The sequence below is a fragment of the Cryptomeria japonica genome, chromosome 3, assembly GCF_030272615.1.
Source record: "Cryptomeria japonica chromosome 3, Sugi_1.0, whole genome shotgun sequence".
Lineage (NCBI taxonomy): Eukaryota > Viridiplantae > Streptophyta > Pinopsida > Cupressales > Cupressaceae > Cryptomeria > Cryptomeria japonica.
This window is the reverse complement of record NC_081407.1, coordinates 198,704,991-198,728,239: the sequence shown is the minus strand read 5'-3', so window position 1 is coordinate 198,728,239 and position 23,249 is coordinate 198,704,991. Positions and strand designations below refer to the sequence as shown.

The 23,249-nt window shown below is 33.0% G+C and overlaps 1 protein-coding gene across 1 annotated transcript; it reads left to right on the top strand.

The window, feature by feature from the left end:
* The first annotated feature begins 20,198 nt into the window (after positions 1-20,198).
* On the top strand, positions 20,199-21,513 carry LOC131034265 (probable calcium-binding protein CML17). Its single transcript, XM_057965700.1, has one exon. It carries the CDS (start codon positions 20,496-20,498, stop codon positions 21,018-21,020), a length of 525 nt encoding a protein of 174 aa, XP_057821683.1. The 5' UTR covers positions 20,199-20,495; the 3' UTR covers positions 21,021-21,513.
* The last annotated feature ends 1,736 nt before the right edge of the window (positions 21,514-23,249 follow it).

The following is a 23,249-nucleotide window of genomic DNA, read 5'->3' as shown; positions in this document are numbered from 1 at the left end:
ACCTGGAATGGCATGATCAACTACCTTGTCCTTTTTAAAGGTATGTTGGTTACGCATGATACTTGAATGGGGGTCGGGGGTCGGGAGAGGCTGCCAGGATAATCCAGGATGGGGGTTGGGGCCTATGGAGACCTGTAAGGGTAACCCATATCAAGCCATATGATGACATTCTCCCCTTGTGACTAGTAGTGACCTACCAAGTGTTTGTAGCCTCTAGAGTATTCTTGTTTGGAGTTTTATCTATGTGCATCTGATTGTGTTTCTACCTGGTGGATGTGTGTTTAGACCACGTGTTGTATTTCCTTGTTTGTGTGCTTGAGGGCCTTATGTTATCTCCTAGCACGAGGGGTGGTCTTTCGGGTTCCACATGGTCAGTGGTAGTTGCCTTCTTCCATCGAGTATTTTGCACCTGTCTATGCATGGATAGGCTTCATTCCTGTTCCAGAATGCTACTCTTGGTTTTGGTCAACTTGGTGAGTCGGATGGAGATTTTATGCATTTGTCATATTGTACTTGTGTTTATCAGATGTAAATATGTATGGACATGCCTACATGGCTAATGATGTAATTATGATTTAATTTTGATCTATTGATGATGTAATTTTATGTAAGTGCAATGAGTTTTAGATGATAGGTTTTCTATGTCAGTTAACGAAAACATTGATCTTAAAATTAAATGTGTCATGTTCAATATACATTAATTTGTATGTTATGTCAGATTGTCGTTATTGGTTTTCAATGAATGTAGCTTTAGAAAATATTTATATGATGCAATGTAATGGTATGGTTTAGTAGTTGACTTGAATGGGATACTTTAGTTGTTATTTTAGAATATGCTCTTATATGTACCAATGTCATCTTTGCTTAGTTTCAATTCCTCAAATGTAGTATGTTAGATTAGTAACAACGTTGAGAAACCTTAGGTGAAAAGTTAGTAGATGTCTTCTACTTGTTCATTGTGGTTTAATTTTATCCTTCAAATGCTATAAAACATTCATTTAATAGTTTTTTTTTAAATAACCATATTTTCACTCTTTTCTAGAATGTTAGTTTTTTCCTCTAGGGTTTCTTGGCGGGGCATTACATTACATGTATTTGTACTATCATTGATTGGTGTAGGAAGTGTTTCTATCATTAGCTTCCTTTCATGAGATGTAGACAATATCCATTAATAAATTAAAGAACTTGAATAAGGAGGTTTTAACAAATTTTCACAAGTTGGAGTATATATGAGCCTCAAAATGATCCTATTGATGAATTCTAACTAGATTGGTAACTATGAATATTTTGGTTTACAATTTGGAGGCTTGATTTTTCCTAAAAATATTTTTATAGGATAAGCACAATGTCATTATGGTATGGATTTTTGTGTACATTTATTTTAAAACTACTTGATCATATTTTGAATGCATTTCTCTCCTCATAGATTATCATAAGTTTTTTTTTCTAATATCTTCCTTTCATCATTTGTAGTTTAGATCCAAGAATGAAATAAACACATTTAATAAGGATTTTTTTTCTCGAATTTTCATAAGTTGGAGTATACTTGAGCATTTTTTGTTAATTTGTGAATATTGGTCTAAAATATTCAAATGATTCACATGAAAGGTACCTTGGAGGTCATCTAGGTGTATAACATGGCCTCACTAGATGATGATTTGGTGTATTATTCTCACAAGGCTAAGGTTATTATTAACAAAGTCAGTTTCCCACAATGGTTGTTCCTAGTAAATAATTTGTGTTTGTAAAGGTATATAAGTGACTTCTTTCTTAGGTGGTGTCTCTTGCTTAGGTAGTATGGGTGGAAAGTATTTCAATTGTTTTATTTAATCATGGCAAATGGTGCTCTCATATTTAATATGTTTTCTCTTAGTTGAGAGTTCTTTCTATCTCCATAGGTTTTTAATATTTTATTTTTCTACCTTATGTAATTAAGTTCTACGTCTAATGGTTTAGCCTAGTAGAGGTTCACATAAATACCCACATTAAAATTATTTAATAAATAAAAATAGTATGCTACTTTTTGTCAAATACATTTTTTGTGCCCTTATTGAAATGAATTTCGTTCATTTTTGTACACAATAATTTGTATTATTTTACTTGGTTTCATTTGCTATAGTTTTTCTTTGTGACCCAAATACGTTTAAAGTCAATTAAATGTCATAAAATATTTCCATTATCATAAGCATATAGTTACGAATAAAGAATAAAGAATAAAGAAAATAGAAGAGACTTGAGCTCAAATAGTAAAAGTGTATAAAATTGTCAAAAGATTTTTCATGTGCACCTTTTATAATTGTTAAGATTCAACAAAAAATATAGGAATGAAGAGTTTTTTTAGATGAACACATTGTTGCAAATAAATTTTGAAAAATAGAAGATTTTTCAAAATTCCAAAAATGCCATCGATAATATTTTCATAAAATTTTGAAGTTGTCTAAATTTCTTGAAAACAAAGTTGGATGAAGAATACTTCAAACCTAACTTGAAATTTAATGAAATTCTATGTAAACTGCTGAAACTCAAATAATATTGAATGATCGACTAGTGCACTTACTTGATTGAAAAACAAAAAGTGAAAGCAAAAATAAAAAAGAAAGTCACTTATGGTACAAAATGTACACTTGGTGTATGCTTTAGAAAAAAGTTACAAAGTTATCAAAATCATTGGAACTTGGATCATATTCACATGAAGAGAGTCCTCATAAGAAAATCTTATCTACATACTTTAACATAGTATTATATAATGAAATTAAAAATGTTGTGGTATAATAGGTATGGTGATTCAGAGGTGAATCTTGTGGAAAGTGATACAATATTGCATAATTGTTGGTTCAAATGTGATGGTGTTGTTAAAACAACTACAAGTCATTTGATGAAATCATAATTGTGTATGAAAGATAGTGTTGATTGGAAGAATGAATAGTGACAAAGGAGCACTTGCGATAGAGTTGGAGTTCATTGAACATAGTATAATAGTAGGATAATGTTCTAAAATATGGAACAAGGTATTACAATTAGTGAAAAGTGTTCAATTATGTAACTTGTATGTGTTATCATAAGTGAGGAGGTGGTAGTGGTGGTTAAACTTGAAACATGTATTTATACCAACAATATTAAGGATATGACTATTTATTCATAGTGTGTGACAATTACTACATTTGTGAGGTCGTTATCTATGTGGATACATCATACTTGGTGATGTGTGTGCTATGTAAGCATCAAATTGTGGTAATATTATAGTTGTATCATGTCTCTTAGTATTCACTATGTTGGATCAATGATTAGATATGCAGTATTCCCACTTATCACTTTGTGCGGATGAAACAATAGTAGAAGATTAGACAATTGTACATATATTGTATTGAGCATCAATTTTACAAGTATGCTATTAATTGTGACTTTGTCAAATAACTTATCATATTGAATCTTGATTGGTTTTGAATTATATAACTATGAATATCTTTTGGTGGTGGGTTTTCTCCTACAACGATTTCCCATGTAAATCTTAAATCTTGTGTGTATTACGTGGATTCATACAATTCCTTTTACTTTTATACATGCTAGAATTTGCAAGTAACTTTAAATTTTATTTGAATACATAATCTCAAATTTTATTTATCCTAGTTTGTCATTCCTTTACAACAAGGATGCAAATCCCCAATACAAATATACCAAAAAATCAACTTTTAGACTTTTGTGAAAATTTATACATGAGAGATTTTTTTATCTAAGTTTGTTAGTGAAATCATATTTTTGAAAAATTCACAAAGATCAAAAGAACAAAGAAATTTAATGTAATTTTTTTTTTAAAGAATCACCTTTGGTGTATAGAGTGCAATTTTTGGCATAAATGGTAAAACAATGCAAACGTGTCAAAAGCTCCATTTTGCATACTTTTTAATCAGATTTACAATTTCATAATATTTACTAAATTTTTATGGGAATGATTAGCTTTCTCAAGTCAAACACAATGGTGTAATCATTTTTTAAAACAGATGATGAAACCCAAAGCTCCAAAATGCTCCATTAGTGCATTAAATTAAGGAAAAAAATCAAAGTTCAAGAAAAATTAAAGAAAGGTAAGTTACTTTTGGTGAAGAAAGTACACCAAATGTTTATTTTGACAAAAAAAAATCACTAGTGGATTAGTGGAACTTAAGTTGTAAATTTTTTAAAAATGCGCCAAAAGGTCTTACACACCATTTAGTGCAAAAGTACCTTCACACACAAAAAAATGAGATAAGCTTTGTATGTCAATTATATATTTTATCTCGTTTGAAATGTTGGAAATCTCTTTTTCATGTTTACAACATGAATAATATTGATTTTTGATTATAATACAAAAGATAGATGAAATTTATTATGAAGAATAAACATGTTGCTTCACAATCTTAAAAAAAACACGTTATTTAAAATGACACTTAAACTATCAATGAAGCTTTTAGAAGAAGTTAAAGAAACAATAAATTTATTTAAAAGATTATATTGAGGAAAGAAAGTGCTCATGTTAATAGGAAACCACTTTGATGTTAAAGCATCTAATATAGTCTTTGTTGTTTTGTGATGGTGTGCAACTCTTAATTTAGACAATGTACACAAATAGAATAAACCATGTTTAGAACAAAGTTATATTTGAATATCTTCAAAAGATCTTTTTAATTATTTATTTTTAATTTTAGTTGAACTTATTTTGGGAGAGTAATTTTTATACAATGGTTTAGTTTCTTTTCAAAATTATGTTTAATTTCTTTAATTTTTATTTTAAAATTTTTATATTTATAAATGTAATTATTTTAAATATGAGGTCCTGTATTTACGAAATCTAATGATAAATTTTGTTTAACTCTAGATGCAATAAGCTTCTATGCAAAATTTCTTTATTGAAGCTCATATCATTTTTTGTGAGTATTCATTATATCATTGACATTCTAAGCTCACGTCATTTTGTGTGAGTAATTTCACTTGTTTAAAAATAAATTATCAATAATTGTAAGGACAATATTGTAATTGTTATTGAATTCACGTATTTGTATATTTGCATTTTAATATTTAGGTACTTTGACTTGTAGAAAGAAAGAAAAAAAGAAAGAAAGAAATAATTTTTTAATTTTTTTTATAGTCCACAATGTCGAGCAGTTTGTATATGGGTCTACAAATGACTTATAGTAATATGGGACTGCCTCATACTCCTTGTGGGAGGCACCTAATTATGCTACAAACAAGCTATACATACCCTATCCCCTATAGGGTTATGATATCTTAATCGTGTGCTCCAAATCTCCAATTCAATACAAATGTTTACACTTACTAATTACATATACTTTCTAATATCTTTAAAAAATTAGAAAGTATATACATTTGTATTATAATGAAAAAAACTTAAATATAAACCCTTTTTAAACAAGAGGAATATACACATTACCTCAACCATTCAAAATCTTAGATTGGGTAGCTCGGACAGTTGTTTCCATACCCAGATTTAGAAATAATTTGATTTCCCTAGGGACTTCTAGAAAGTTCTTAATTAGAATTTTCCAGAAAGTTGTTAATTAGAAATTTCTAGAAAGTCATTAATTAGACTTTTGGAAAGTGGTAAATTACAGTCCAGAATAATTTCTTAGTTGTTGATTAAGATTAATCATGACCATTGGTTGCGCAATGAGAAGGTTATAAAAGGGGATCAAAGGGTATTTGGAAAATACAGTTTTTGTAAACAGATTCGTAGTGATAGAAAACATATTTGTAGTAATAGCAAAGACACAGTGAGAGCATAGGATACAACAATAGAGGAATTCCTGTAGTAGAAATTGAGGGAAGAATTTTCGAAGACAAAATATTGTCGGAGCTCTGCCAGTAAGAGGCAAGCGGTATATGTATCTCTTGATTTGCTAAAGTTTAATATAATTTCTCTCCTGCTGAACTTGTTTTCCCTTTAGGATTTTTCCAGGGACAATTTGTCCAAAAATATCATGTTTATTGTTGTGCAGATTTTCTTTTCTGTTCCTATGTTTTTATTTGTGAAATTGCAGTTGTGTTATTTTCTGTATTAGCTATGAATTAACTTTTCAACAGTCAAATAATCTATTTAGATAGAAGATTGATAATCAGTAATTGCAATAGATTTTTCACATGGTATTGAAGCTAATCTGAGGGCAGGGAAAGCTCAGCACAAGCACACAAAAATAAAATTGAGGGTTTATAAAACCCAGTTCAACCTCTTCTAAATTATTTTGGGTTTTACTCTTTTTGAGATGGCCTCATCAGGTTTAAGAGATCAAGACATATTTGATGGAGCCTCAAATTTTGGTGTCTAGAAAGCCAAAATTTATTTATTGCTGGAAGAGAAAGGTGTTAAAGAATATGTGACCAGTATTATACATGTACCTTCAGATGCAACACAGCTCTCAACATACAAGAAGGACGATGCCAAGGCGAGGAGGCTAATCCTTGATGATGTTAAGGATCATATAGTTCTGCACATCGCAGAGTTAGATACATTGAAGAAGATGTGGGATGCCATTCTTAATTTGTACCAGAATGCTACCACTAACCAGAAGCTGATTCTCAAGGAGAAGTCGAGGAATACCCGGATGAATAAGGGAGAAGACATTACAAGTTACCTCACCAGACTTAGACTTGTCAAGGATGAGTTAGCAGTTGTTGGAGATAAACCAAATGATGATGAGCTAGTACTAATAGCCCTAAATGGGTTTATTAAGCAGTAGGATGTTTTTGTTCAAGTTATTAATGGACACAATGCCTTATTGAGTTGGGATCAACTTTGGAGTGATTTCACTCAGGAGGAGATTAGACTAAGTCTTGTCAGTGGAACCATCAGCAAAAGTTAGAAAAGTGAAGTGGAACAGGAAAATGTGGCCCTAGCAAGAAAAGGGAAAGCGAAGAAGGGGTCTAACAAAGGATTGAATCCAAAAGATGAGAAGAAGAAAAAGGATCTATCTAAGATCAAATGCTATGGTTGTCACGAGTTTGGCCACAATGTCAGCGATTGCCCACAAAGGAAGAAAAACAAAAAGAAAGGCAAGAAACAGACGACAACTTCAGCAAGTGTAGATGTGATTTCTAGTAGAATGGAGGATGACTTTGCTCTCATAGCTTGTCTAACTAGCTCAACCTCACATGGTGTTTGGTATATAGACAGTGGGGCATCATTTCATATGACAGGAGTTAGAGGGTACTTCTCCAATTATAAGGAGGAGGACATCAAAATTCAGATTTCTATGGGGAACAACTCCAAACTTAATCTAGTTGGGAAAGGGACTATTTTATTTCAGAGGGAGAATGGCAAGTCGATTCCCATTCATGAAGTGTTGCATGTGCCAAGCTTGGGTATAAATTTGATTTCCCTATTTGTCTTTCAGAATAAAGGGTACAATGTACTCTTTAGAGGGGTGCATGTGTTAATCAAGCATAAGGATTAGAAATCACCCATAGTTATTGGAGTTAGGAGCTATCAACTTTACAGGTTGCATTTTGACACTCCTAAGGCACTTATGAGCATCAGTAATCCTAGAGATCAAGGAGAGTTATGGCATAGGAGGATGAGCCATATACATCATGGAGCACTTAAATTGCTTCGTGAAACAATGATAGGTGTTCCAGAGGTGAGCACAGAGCATGATGATGTATGTAAGGGATGTGTGTTGGGGAAGTTTGTGAAAGAAGCTTTTCCAAGGAGTGACACCAGATCCAAGGGTGTTCTTGATCTAGTACATTCAGACATATGTGGACCGATGTCGACAAAATCTCTCAGAGGATACAAGTACTTTGTAACTTTTATTGATGATTTCTCTAGAAACACTTGGATATACTTCTTGAAGACAAAGGATGAGGTCTTCAGTAGCTTCCAATAGTTCAAAGCTCTTGTGGAGAATTCAACAGGCAAGAAGGTGAAGGTTCTTCGACCAGACAATGGAGGCGAGTACAAAGGGAAAGAGTTCCAAGAGTTTTGTACCAGTGCAGAAATCAAGAGAGAGTGGATTGTTCCTTACAACCCACAACAAGATGGGGTCTCTGAGAGAAAGAATCATTCTATATCGGAGGCAGCAAGAGCTACATGTTGTATGACCAGGATACGCCACGTTACCTATGGGCAGAGGTATGCAGTACAACAATATATATATACATAATAGGGTTCCACATAAGGTATTGAGGAAGATGACTTAGAGGAAGCGTTCATTGGGAAGAAGCCAGATGTCAGTCACTTCAAGATATTTGGGATTTTGGCGTATTGTCACATTCTAGGGTATATGTGTTCCAAGTTAGACAAGACTGCAAAGAGGGGGTACTTTGTGGGGTACAACGAGACCTCAAAGGCATGTCAAATATTTATTCCAAGGACCAGGAGGATTATAGTCAGGCATGATGTCAAATTCATGGAGGAAAAGGCATTTAGGAGGTCCAAAGATTTGCCAGCAAATGATCAGAGTGAGCAGCTAGCAGAAGCTCCTAGGATCGTTCAATTGGATCAGGGGTAGCAGAGCACAAGTACATTTACTAGCACAAGCTCTGGTGTTGAGAGTTCATGAAATATGGAGCAACAGATGTAACAAATCCAAGAGATGCATCAAGAAGACATGCGGGTTGATATTTCATCCTCTACATTTGGTAGCAAGAACCATGAGGTTCAATAGACACATAGGGATACTCGGGAGTTTGTGAGTGCTCCTAGGACGAGCAGTAGACAATAGAGACAACCTGCCAGATTTAATGACTATATGGCTTTAATCAATCAGTTGGTAGATGGTGAGCCTTCCAGTTATCAGTAGGCCACACAAAAAATAGATGTGACGAGATGCGATGGTTGACGAGTATACCTCAATAATGCAAAACCATGTGTGGGAGGTTGTACCTAGATCAACAGATAGGGTGGTGGTTAGATCACGTTGGATCTATAAGATCAAGCATGGTGCAGATGGTAGCATTGAGAAATACAAGGCAAGGTTTGTGGCCAAGGGGTTATCTCAGAAGGAGGGAATAGACTATGAGGAGACATTTGCTCTAGTGGCCAGGTATACTTCTATACGAGTTGTGATCTCACTTGCAACACAAATAGGATGGCAGATCCATCAAATGGATGTCAAGACAATGTTTCTTAATGGAGAGTTGAAAGAGGAGGTATACATAGAACAACCATAAAGCTTTGTAGCACACAACAACGAGATCCACATGTGCAGATTGAAGAGAGCTTTGAATGGGCTCAAGCAGGCTCCCAGGGCATGGTATGAGCGCATTGATAGTTACTTGTAGGGAATGGACTTCGTTAAGAGTGAGGCAGATGCTAACCTCTACTACTTGGTGGTTGGAAGTGAGGTTCTCATTCTTGTTCTATATGTGAGTGACTTATTTCTAACAAGCTCATTGGAGCTCATAGAGGAGTGCAAAAGGGACCTTGCAGTAGAGTTCGAGATGAAGGATTTGGGTCTTTTGCACTACTTTCTAGGCATGGAGGTGTACCAGATAGATGGAGAGATTTTCCTCAAGTAAGGGAAATACTACATCAAAATCTTGAGGAGGCTCGAGATGGAGGATTGCAAAGCCATGTCTACACCCATGATCACGAATTGGAAGAAGGTAGACACACCCAGGGAGAAGGATGTAGACCCCACCTTATACAGGTAGTTGATTTGTTCTCTTGTGTATTTGGTCAACACCAGGCTAGATATATCCTTTGCAGTAAACTCTCTTAGTTAGTTCATGGTTGAGCCAAAGAGAGTGTGTTGGACAACGACAAAGCATGTGTTGTACAATTGATTATGGAATTAGATATACTTGAGGTGATGGAATCAAGTTGATAGGCTATACTGACATAGACTGGGCAGGCACTACAATGGACAGGAAAAGCACTTTCGAGTGTTGCTTCAGTTCCTGTGTTTATTATTGTGCAAATTTTCGTTATGTTCCTGTGTTTTTATTTGTGAAATTGTAGTTGTGTTATTTTTAGTATTAGCTGTGAATTAACTTTTCAGTAGTCGAATAATCTATTTAGATAAGAGATTGATAATCAGTAATTGCAATATATTTTTCAAACAAAACTTAGTGAGGTTTGATAGGGCGAGACCCACTTATAACCTCTTGGGTGATGTGTGGTGGGCTCCTCAAAACATATTATGGATAAACTAGGATCGAATCCATGACCTCAGAGCAATAGCTAAGACCAAGTCAACTGATCCAGGGAACTTAACTTATATATAAACATTGAAAAACACAAAATCTCTTATCAAATATATGAACAAATTAATTATTTTGTTTTATAAATAACTTCTCCTTATTATATATAGACTTTACACACTATTCAATTTTATATTTTAATATCCAATTAACAAATTTAAACACTTATATTGTTATTAAACTTATTAGATTTTCACAGTCCATGATAAATTGTAAGATAATTTTTTTGGATTCAACCGTGTGAAAGATTTTAACATCAACACATAGTTTTCTCCAGAAGTTGTTCTTTTACATCGTGATGATGGTTCGTGTAGTGTGACCCGACACACTGATGCAAAAATACTCTTAATGTTTTATCTCCACTAAAAGAAACTTTTGTTACTAAATATTTTCCATCCACAAAATCATTTTAACTCGAAAATCATAAAGAAAAATGACCCACTACCAACTTTCATCTGTACATAATAATAATATAAAGGAAATGACTTTTAATGAGTTCCACTGTATTGTCATAGTCTGTATGACCTGAAAGTAGGCAGGCTGGCCCATTTTACACGTACATTTAAGATGAAAAAAAAGAAATTAAACTATAATTAGGTGTAGCTGATCTTATTTTCTTTTTAAGCGTTGATATATCATTGTTTAAAGCTAAAAGTTATCCCAGTATTTCAATGCTTACCTTTTCAAAGTGGGTGATCATGGAGTCCACTATGAAAATGTGCACATTTTTTACTTCTGGTAAGTCAAGCACTCCATTATTAAGTAATAAGTAAAAAGATAAAAACAATTACATCCTTGTTTAACACGTCAGAGCTTGGCCGGCTTGACTTATTTTAATGAAATGGCAGACATTTCATTTTAGAATCCAAACACTCAACTACCTACAGGTATTGTTTCTAATTTTTATGGATTCAAATAAAAAAGCAGTTACAGGCAAGCCAATAATGGTTTGAACAGATATAAATGCAGAGGTTGTAGATGGGATTTTAGTTCTCTTTGATATTTATATTGTAAGTTTTTGGATAATTATTGTAGAAAAATTATATTATCTTATTGGTTTTTTTGTCATTTTGGATTTCGTTGATATATGGCCAAGTCAAATGATCGGGACTTCTTCCTCCTCTTTCTATTATTGTTCTTGCCGAGGCTCTTGATGTCTTTCGGAATCAACTGATGTGTGGGACAAGCAAATGACCAGGGCCCCCTCCTCCTAGTATTGTTCTTGCTCAGGTCTTTGATGTCACTTTGTTGATGTATGGCACAAGTAGATGATTAGGTCCTCTTTCTTCTATTAGTTTTCTTGCTAAGGCCTCTGATGTCACTCAGGATCCCATGATGTATGGAGTGAGTGGATGATACGACCCCATCTTCCTATTACTATTCTTGCTTGACTTTGATGTTACTATGGAAATTGTTGATGTTTGGAGCTAGTGGGTGACATGACCCCATCCACCTATTAATATTCTTGTCTGGTCTTGATGTTTCTTTGGATCTTGTTCATGTATGGAGTGAGTGGAAGATAGGATCCCATTCTCCTATTACTATTATTGTGCAACCTTGATGTTACTTTGGATCTTGCTCATGTATGGAGCGAGTAGATGATAGGACCCCATCCTCCTATTATTAGTCTTGCTTAACCCTGATGTTACTCTAGATCTTGTTGTTGTATGGAGCAAGTGGATAATAGGACCACATCCTCCTATTACTATTCTTGCTCAACCCTGATCTTACTTTGGATAGGCAAGTTGGATGACAAGATCCCCATCCTCCTTTGACTATTACTCTTTGTTCGAGTCTTAATGATTTTGTTTGAGGTGTACTAAGTTCTTTCCTATTTAGACTTAAAAAATCTACTATCTTTCCATCCACAATGTATAATATTATCTTTTAATTAATAATAAAAACATTTATTTATTAAAAAAATTAAAATGTACTATTTTTCATAATATGTGTTTGGAGAGGAGGGAATCAAAGAAAATAAATATTATCCAAATAAAATAAAAAAACCAACAATATTAAAAAAATATATGATTAAATCTAGTATCCATTAAATTATATCTTAAACCTTATAAATGTTAAAAACTACTTTTTTAAAATTATAAAAGTCCAAACGTACTTTAAATTTCTTATTCCTTTTTATTAATAATAAAAATATTTATTAAAAAAATTAAAATGTACTTATTTTTCATATTATGTGTTTGGAGAGGAGGGAATCAAAGAAAAGAAATACTATCCAAATAAATAAGAAATAACCAATAATATTAAAAAACTAAATTATTAAATCTATCATCAGTTAAATTATACCTTAAACCTTATAAATGTTTAAAACTTTGTTTTCTATTTTATTTTAAATTTATTATTCCTTTTGGACCAGAACGGCAGTTTGTCACTTTATGATTTAATGATTGTCAAGGACAAAACATGATATGCTCAAATGTCACATTTGTTTAGAACAATTGATTAATGATTAATAATAATAGTAATATTTTGCTTGCAGGTTCAATCTTGTCAAATTTGTATAAATATAATATTATCTTGCTTTTATTGTTTGCAACATTTTAATATTAGGTTTATGTTTTAAGCATTGGTATATAAGAATGGAATAGAACAAATATAAGAATTCTAAAAAATTTACGAGGTAAAAGATAGTTTATAGGATCATAGTATGTTTTTTATTTATATTTATTTATATTAAGTAATCTTATGTTATTTAATCTGATAATGAGTTTTATTTATTTTTTTAATCATTAAGAAAATTAATCAACGTGTCTATCTTCTTCTTTTTTATTTTTTTTAATTGATGAGATAAGAAAGCACTTTCAATTATCAGATTTGCTAGCTATTTGCTATTTATTATCTAGATCAATTAAATATGGATGTTTTGTCTATTTTAAATTAAAAAAATAGTGAATAATATGATAGGTCATAAAATTTTATTAGGTATTGTAATGGTAAAATTTATATTTTTATGTTAGTTTTGATTTATTATTGAGATCATTTTGATGAATGTATTAATTTAGTTATTATTAACATGTTGTATATTGTTGTTTTAACTTTGGTTCTTTTTGTATTCTTATATATTTGTTTTTGCTCTCAAATGTATTTGTACATAGACATTTGTTATTTAGATATTCACACCTACTTCTATACTTCTGCTTTTCGCCATGAGATTTTCACTTCATTGTCCAAATCTCGTGCCACTCAAGGTCAATCTTGAGGCACTCGAGATTGAATCCAAAATTTATGGTTTTGAATTCAAATTCTAAAAGTTTGAGTCATCCTTTTCTACTAACTATTATAAGCAAACTTGGTACATATGTTTGTTCAACTTATTGCTATGTTTCGATATTTAAAGATAGCCAATATGTACAATTGATTTGAATATGGGCAAACAAGGAGAAATTATCATAGCACACTTCATTTTTTTAATGGATAAAGAATCAAAATTTATATCATTTGCATATAGGCCATCTATACGACTACACATACTATCTTCAAATATTCACTCAAAACCATAAAGCTAGCTTATCCAAGGGGTTGACTTGGGAAAACTTGACCCTAACAACTCAATGCTCTACCCTAAGGTGTTTGTAAACAACACCTTGATATTTTTAGACACAAGGAAGGTGAAAGAAAATAAAACTCTACACATATTTTATTGATTCCTTCCCATGTAACTAGGTTCATTCCGACACATTAAATCAAGGTACTAATGCTTGGGTTTGAACTTGAATGACTCAAATTTGAACCATTATGAATTTTAAGTTTACATAAAGCTTGAGACATCTTCCAAACCGGTAGAATCAATTTTCCCATATGTAAATGTGGCATATAAATCTAGGTGGGGATTATACATATCTCTTATAGAAGATGACATCTACTCTCATAAATATCATGTTTATAATAACCGTGTAATAACCTAAGAAATATTAAATATATGCGAATCAAAAATAAATAAACTCAATTATAAAGGAAGATATAAATCTCACCCTTAAATTGTAGCTTAGGTAGATGAAAATGGGGTCCGAGAAAATGAAGCCTAATGAGGTACACGTGTACATAGAAATCACCCAAGAATAAGAAGTCTTCTAAAATGAGAGAGAATAGACCCCCATACAAAGAGAAGAGAGAGTTGAGCATATTTATTATCATCCAAGATGCAATGTCTTGTACTCCTAGTAAATATCATAAATGAAGAAACTCGCTTTCTATGAAGGCTTTGGTAAATATGTCAAATACCTACTCGATATTCAAGTGATAGAAAAGATATTAACATATCTTGGAATGAGCCCCCAAATGTAGTGCATGTGGACCTTAATGCATTTAGTTTACTAATGATGAATCAAATTCTAAAAAATTAAAATAGCATTTTGGTTGTCACAAAATATCATAGATAACCTATAAAATTAGATACTTATAATGTCATAAAGTACACGCCATTAAAATTTAACATTAAATTTTGGGATTGCTTTAGTTGAATATTCCCCTAGAATATTTTAGGGATTATTTAAGCCTCATCCTTGGCCTTTTTTTGCTTCAGCAAATAGCCAGAGTTCTTTATCCAATTCTGATTTTTCATGCTTACTTGAGATAACATGTTAAATTTTGAGTAATTTCTAAAGTATGAGAGTGCAATGCATGGATTTGTACATGATTCACTAATCTCTCTTGAGTTTCTAAAAATTTAAATGTTGATTCCCACCCAACAACCCACTATTTCTTACTACAATTTCTTTCTAAAAGCTGTCTCCTACATTTTCATCCAACCCTTTAAATTCCAATGAACCTTTTTGAAAACAGGTATCTTTTGATTTGGATTCCTATCTCTAGCAATAAGATCTCTCATACTATATTCTCTCTTATTTGCACACTCAATTGTTTAGGCTTTATTTGAAAAATATTGTTGTATGGCATTAGCATCTCCATTCTTTGAATCCTTTCTTCATCATTTGGTTAGTAATGTTGTTGAACAAGTTTTCATTATTGTTTTGATAGTGGTACAAGATGTATTTCTTGTTGAAATTACTTTGGAATAAGGAGGGGGGAGAGTGAATCAGTTTGGACCAAATACTTAAACTTTGTTTCACAATTCATAGTCAATTTAACCTTTTTTTATTAGCAAGAATGAAAGTTAAAACAATGAATCACCATGCACAAGAGAACACCAAATCTATGTGAAAATCCCAAATAGGGAAAAAACATGGTTGGAGTAAACTCACAATATATTACAATATTGTTTTAGGCTCACAACCAAGGAGGCACATTGCTCCTTGAAGGACTTGCAAGTTGATTTGCATTATCCCAAGGAAAGATAAAAAGGACTTGTAGGTTGAGATGCACTACCTTTGGCCAATATAAAAAACTTGCAAAGAAGACTCACTGTCCCTGAGCAAGGTACATGAATATATGAATAGGCCTTCAACAAAACTACCTTCGAAAATCTCCAAGTATGAAGTTGTCTTTGAATCTATGTCTCAAGCAACCATCTTCATAGCAATCTTCACATACTTTCTCTGTCACAACTTTGCATCACTAACTTCTATAAATAAATATAATCATGTAAGTGTAGCACACATATTGATTCACACACTCATCCACACCATCAACACCAATTTGATCTTCTATATATATCATCTTCTCCATTGCAAGCATCAATTAGGTCGATTGGAAAAGAGGACAAACATAGGTCTTATCAAAGAGGAAACCAAAATGTAATTATGGTGAAAGTAGTCCAATCCAAGGGATTGAGAGGACTTAAGAACATCATATCACTTATTTATAATTAGTTTAAAACAATTCACATGCTATCACACATCAATAGTCAGCCCAAAACATATCTTCCAAGATGAACAACCCCAATGTGAATCTTCACATGACAAGGTAGGACCCATAAACAATTTAACATAATCCTCAAGCCAAGAATAGACACCAAAGGATTCACGACAATATGAAGAGTAACTCTTGTTGGCCAAACCAGAGCAAATATCTTGAAATAGAAACTACAATCATGATGCACCATCAAACCAGACCATCTAGAATCATGTAGAGCACACCGGGACATTCCTTGAACATCCAAAAACATTCTCTCGAATGCTTCCTTCATCTTTTCATATCAAGATCATACTAGCACAAGTCAATTGACACTAAACACTTCATCTCGAAGAGACAATCAAACACAAAACACCGTTATCACTAGTAACATGCATCACTAGCTTCTAAAATTTGGATCGAGACACAACACAAATGTTCTAAACGTGTCCTCCAAACTAGAACACTTGAAACATCAATGCAAAGATATGAAAAGCATTTTCCAGACCAATTCTGACAAACAAACAAACTCTTAACCAACTACAATCACCAACCATATCTGTTGTAACACCAAGGAACCGAAAAGATAGGAGTGCAATGTACATAGAGAGTAAACATTATATCCAATTTCACAAGATCACATCATCAAATGCAGAGGAATGTAAAGCATTCTTTCGAACACGCATCAATACATACTTCTGCACCAATTTACTTTATCAAACTTCTAAGGACCAAAGTGTCCCAGAAATATATCAACTTTTCATTTAGTATAATATCTTCATTCTTTTTGCATGCATCTAATCCTCATCTTAATCCCTCAAGTTATCTAAACCTCATATTACCGTCAGCCACATTGTCAACATCATCAATTGTATCAACATGGCATACTCAATGTAGACACCAAACACCAAGAAGCTGGACATCCATCTTCAACCAATAACCATTTGATATTTACATCCAATCTCTTCATATTAGTCATGCAAGACACAATGACAACAACTGCCAAAAATCTCCTTATGTACTGACAAACACGAGCATACAAATCCATCATAACTTCCTCAAAAATTGCAACAATCATTGCTCTCCAATACATTACTATCAAAACACCATTTGAACTGGTGGTGGACATCAATCAAGAAAATTATTGATAAAATCTCTACAACACTGCATATTTGATAGAACAATTGTCAACATCAAATATCATACAAGAACAAGTGTCTATAGTACACAACTGATAGAGTAACATGTTACCATGGTATGTTAGATATCAACACTGAAAGGGTGGATATGAAGCATTTGCTCAACCCACACTTGAGATCCTTTGTTAATGCCAACACAATTTGCAACAATCCTAAGAACATCATTCATTTGAACTCACCATATTAATACTTGAGATAACAACCTGCACTATCCACACTCATCCATCAGTATCCTAGTAGCCTTCATTCAATTACACCAAGTCAACACCTAGCACCAAGCAACATAACATACTAATCAACAATCGATAGGTAGATAAACATGATATCCCGTAATTCTAACAGTTCATATGATCAAGGACACATCTTCATTACTACAATAATTGCTCTCATCAACCAATCACCATATCATTAATGAAATCTCAACATCTATCACTAGTCAGAGACCACATATGGCACAACCTATGTTGTCAAACATCAGTTTGACATCAATGACAACACAGATTGCCAACAATATCCTCGTTGTATATATTGTAACCAAATTATTGTGTATTGGTAATCGGATTTTAATTTAATAATTGCACTCAAGATATTTCTCAACATGGGCACCCAAGTTTGACTCTACACACAAGATTCATTATAACCTCCAGGAAAAAACCAAAAGTTCTCCCAATTCAAGTACTCAAAATAAATTGTCTTCACATGACCCTATAGTAAAAGACATTTTTTTGACCTCCAAAACTAAATACATCTTTCCAATTTGTGACATATAATAACTACCTAGGAAAATAGTATTGTACTCAAAGTGTCGCATTCCACTCTAAGTGGACCAAAAAATTTCAATTTAAATATTTGACACAAGTAGTACAACTTTTCCAACATATCCTAGGGACTTAACACAACTAAAACATAACTCTCTCAAGAGAGTCCTAAATAGATTATAATCCTTCCTTGTCTCCAAAAGTAAGAACTTCTTCATGGCTTACATGAAGTCTCACTCTCAAGAAATGTGACAATGGATCTCTAATTTTAATTTCCAATAATTCCTAAGACTTTGGATGATTGTAACACCACTATCATTTTGAACTCTCCCTCTACTAATATATTCTTACTTTGCATGATTGGAACACCACTCTCATTTTGAATTCTCCCTCTATTACTTTACTCTTTCCCTTCTAGAGAAGGAAGAAGTTCCAAAAGGAAAAATATGTACTAGCACATACTTGAATAAGTGTACTTATGCTTCAAATTGTCTACAAAGAAGAAAAGTGATATCTTTTGCACATCAAGAAAGAAGGATAGTCATTTGAAGTGTTTGAATATACCTTCAATTATACCAAGTCGTCTTCAATGACATGTGTTTGTTTTTAGTAAAATCTATCGAGTATGCATTTTCTCATCACAATGAGTTCAAGAATGGTTGAACTTGTCAATTACATAGATTTTCCACTGCTTCCTATATTTTCCCCTAACTCTTATATTTTCTTGTTAAACAACACCAATATCTCTATTATATCTTTTTATTTATATATGTCTAGATTTTTAGATAAACCCAATTGGAGCATCATTCTAATTGATAACGTGTGCATTATACATTAGTGGGGCATATAAGGATTGCTAGAGTTTGATATTATAAAAATATCCATCACTTCAATCCTTTTAGATGAGAGAGGTAGAGAAGACAAGAAGGAAGATATTTACTCATCACAAGGAGGAATGAAAATGATCTCTATGAGAACAAAAGAAGACAATGATAAACATAGTATGTAGGGTGACAAGGAGGACTATACAATAGATGAAATCTTCAGTTAAACAAATTAAAAAAGCATTTTATAGATTGATGTATTAAAGATATCTATATTGATACTATGATCTCATAATTAAATTTCGTCAACCAGAAAGCTACATATATAAATGGTTACTTTAACTAATAGTGGCTCCGAGTGGCATGGGCATTTAAATGAAATAGTTAGAGAAAATTAAAAGTTAAAAAGATCCATGAAATACACATTAAATTTTTGTCTTAAAATTAGATATAAACAATGAAAGAAAGACCTAATAATCATGCATCTTGTGTTGAGAGAGTTAATGACTAAGAGGTGTCCATTTTGTCAAAACCACTTACAAACAATCTCAATCTCATCCCTTTATAGGGGAGAGGACCCAATAGTTGACCACATTCCAATATCTGTGATAGCACTTGTTGATTTAATGCTCAATATTTTTAACAATATTGCACTAATAGTTGTGACTTTATAGGTATCAGTGTTGATGATGACTACCCATAATTGAATGAAATGTATTTCGTTGATCTAAAAAGCAACAAATCAATATTTTTAACAATATTGCACCAATAGTTGTGATTTAAAGGTGTTGTTGACGATGACAACCCATAATTGAATGAAATGTATTCATGTGGTTGTGAAACCTTAGTTGTAAGCAACGGACATGCCAACTAAGTTCCTATACAAAATTAGGAGTGATTTGAAATTTCCACGTAAGATTTTGAAAAGAGTGAAGTTAGAGTGCTCAACTAATAGATCATGTCTCCTATCATACTTTTGAAAAGAGTGAAGTTAGAGTGCTCAACTAATAGATCATGTCTCTTATCATACTTCCACAAATATGACAACGACATAAAAAACATATCATCACCTTCAGCTAACCCTTTAATACATATGACAATTTTGAAAACATAAGACAAACTCATGGCTAACTCGAAATTACCAAGCTCAGATGGCTCTTAACTATTAAAAAAGGTTTTAAGATGCTCCACCATTTGCGGTTGGTCGGTTAAGCCTCCAGTCAAGCACCTGGTATATAATTTATTTTCTTTATCACCCATGGGTCCCACTTGTTGACGCGTGGCAGTAACCGATTGGCTATTACCCACCATCCCTGGATAGCGTAGAAAAACCGAAATGAATGACGTGGCTACCGGCAATTACGGGAAAACAAATTTTAACTTGGTCCATAAATTTAGAATACCTGTAGGGAGCAGCTACGCGTAAGCAAATAAGAGTTCAGTAAACACCGCGTATTAAGAGTCCCGTACAAAGTTTCGAACCCCTGACCGAGGAAGCGATAGAGTCAAGACTCTAGACTCTATCGATTGTTGCGGATAATTTGACCAAAACAGAATTTGGGCGTATGAAAGAGAGAAGACGATTTGATTTGTTCTTCATTAGTTGGATCTCAATTGCAGGAGCACAAACAAATCTTTACGATCACGCTTGCGCTGGCGCAGGACTAGTATATTTTCACTGAATTTTAAGAAATCTGTATATTAGCCAGAATAAGATGAGCCAAAGCGAGAGTCTTTCTCTGGACAAGGATGAAATTGCGCAATTGCGCGAGATTTTCATGTCATTCGACAGAAATCACGACGGCAGTATAACGGAGCTGGAATTAGGATCGCTGTTGCGATCTGTGGGGTTGAAGCCCAGTCCTGAGCAGCTAGAAGCCCTGATTCAGAAAGTCGATACAAACAATAACGGACTTATTGAGTTTTCTGAATTTATCTCGCTTGTTGCCCCCGAGAAAGCGGCGGAGGCGGAGGCGGAGACTGGAAAGAGGACTCCGTATACAGAGGAACAACTCCGTGCTATTTTCCGGTTATTTGACAGAGACGGCAACGGCTTCATTACAGCAGCGGAGCTTGCGCACTCCATGGCTCGGCTGGGCCACGCTCTCACCGTCAAGGAATTGACAGGGATGATTAGGGAGGCCGATACAGACGGTGACGGCCAGATCAGCTTCGCCGAGTTTTCCAAAGCCATATCTTCTGCTGCTATTGATAATTCCTCTTCCGCTTGGGAGACATGATTTGTATGATACATAACAGGAATAGGGTTTGCTTTCCGTTCTGGAAATTTATTTTCAATTAAATGAGGGAACGGCAGGGTAGCGCAGTGGTGGCTGACGGCAGGTTTCGATTTTGTAAGTTTCTGGTTACGCTGTACATGTTTTTGATCATCTAAATTAATCGTTGCGGGTTGAAGTTAGGATTTTCAGGTCATCCTGCATGATCGGAGGATGAACGGGACCCTGCAATATATATTTATTTCCTTTTTCTGTTAGTCACTTTTTCGAGATCCGGTGGACTGTTCATTGTAAGATTATGGAATTTCGTGGAGGAATTCTGCTTTAATTCTTTCAGATCTTTTAATAATTTAATGACCGGAAGAGATTGATTGTTAAGTTCATAAGATCTTCACAGTCCATGAATGGATAGTGTATTTTTATCGATTTGTATATCTTTTTCCATAAAAAATTGCGATCATATTCTGTATTCACCATTAAGATCAAGTGTTTGATATATTATAAGTTTGCCGAAACAGATACTGATCTGATTCGCTTTCTCTTTTTCCAGTATTTAGTTATCGCTTCTATCGCTCTTTGAAGAACATTTATCTGTTCCAATGGCAAGGAAAAATTTGTTCTAACCATTAGCCCAGCTATCTCTCAAATGATTTCATTTTTTTTTTTTTTCTCTCCGCGCGCTCTCAGATATCTTTGAGATATTTGGAATTCAGAAAATGGCAGTTGAAGGTTGGTATAGAATTTCAAGAATTGGGATTCGAACTTGGCACCATAAGCACCCAAGCTACAGTATCCTGTTAATCGTACGGGCTTTATTTTATATTTGAGTTGGTGTTTTGACTTATTGAATTGGTGTCCAAAATCTTTGTGCACAAAAGAAAATATGAATCTAATTGTTTTTAAAACTAAAATATTCTTAATTATTTGAGATTTAAAAGTTATTTTAATAATAAATTTGTATATTTTAAGATGATGGTATATCTTTTCATTGTATAATTCATTAAAGTTTATTTTTTCTAAAGATTTGATTGGGTCAAGTTCAAGCCTTATCTAAGAATTATTTTTTTCTATTTATAATAGCTCAATCTGAAGAAAAAAATGTAAATTAAATTTATGATTACTTGTCCAGTTGGGTACATTAAATACTTGTCTTTGGGTGAGAGCGGCTTGAGATAGCAGTAGTGACATATTATAATTTTACGTTATTACATTCTGTTTTATAATTTGGGTAATAAATGAAGAATTATTGAAGCTTCATATATATAAAGAATTCAAAACCATGGAGTTTTTCAATTTATATGAAATCATGGTAATAATTTTAAACTTTTAATCTAATTTTTGAATGAAATTTATAGTCATAATCCACTTAAAAGAATAAAAATAAGCATATCTATAAAATCTAACCATTTGTATCCAGAAAAGTTAAATCCACTTAATTTTTTAAGTAACATAAAAGCCTCTTATTGTATCTCACAATTATTAGTTTGTGACTCCCAACTATTAGCAACAATTTAAAACTTGAAATGACAAAATGTCAAATTTATAACTGTCTCACTATTATGTGAACACGGCCTTAGAAAATAACCCAAATATTTATCTAGTAGTAGCCATGCTAAGTTGGGCAGGTAACTTATGAAAGTCATGATTCCTTGTAAAACCCACCTAAATATTTTTTAGTAATAGGTTTATTCAAGACGATTGGGACATCAAATGCATAAAATACTTAAGGAATGAATAATTATGGATGTAAGTTTTAGAATGGATCCTTGCAAGAAATAAGTAGCATCATATGATTGAGAATAAATACAACATCAGTAATTTAGATATATGATTAATTGTCATATCATAATCCTCATAAAAGAATAAAAATAAGAATATTTATAAAATCCAACTATTTATATCCAAAAGAGTTAAATCAAGGAATGTTATGCAAACAATGAAAATTTATGCATTGAAACTGAAATAACTGGTGAAAATCTGATGCAAACTTTTGAAGCGACATATGAATGGGAATGTGAACTTCTGTTTAGAACCGAATGCGAACTTCTGATGAAGCTAACCAGAAGGATTGAAAAATAGCGTGCCTTAAGAGCATATTTAATAGCAGATTTTGAAAGCGCGAATACTGAGGCTATTGCGTTCGCAGTTATCCTCTCGATGTTGCTGCATTCGTAGTTATCCTACCGATAAAACATTTTCAATGACATTAACATCTCCAGCGCTCTGCGTGAC

Bases quoted from the DNA above. Each gene is read 5' to 3' on its own strand.
- LOC131034265 (XM_057965700.1), top strand. From the start codon at position 20,496: ATGAGCCAAAGCGAGAGTCTTTCTCTGGACAAGGATGAAATTGCGCAA.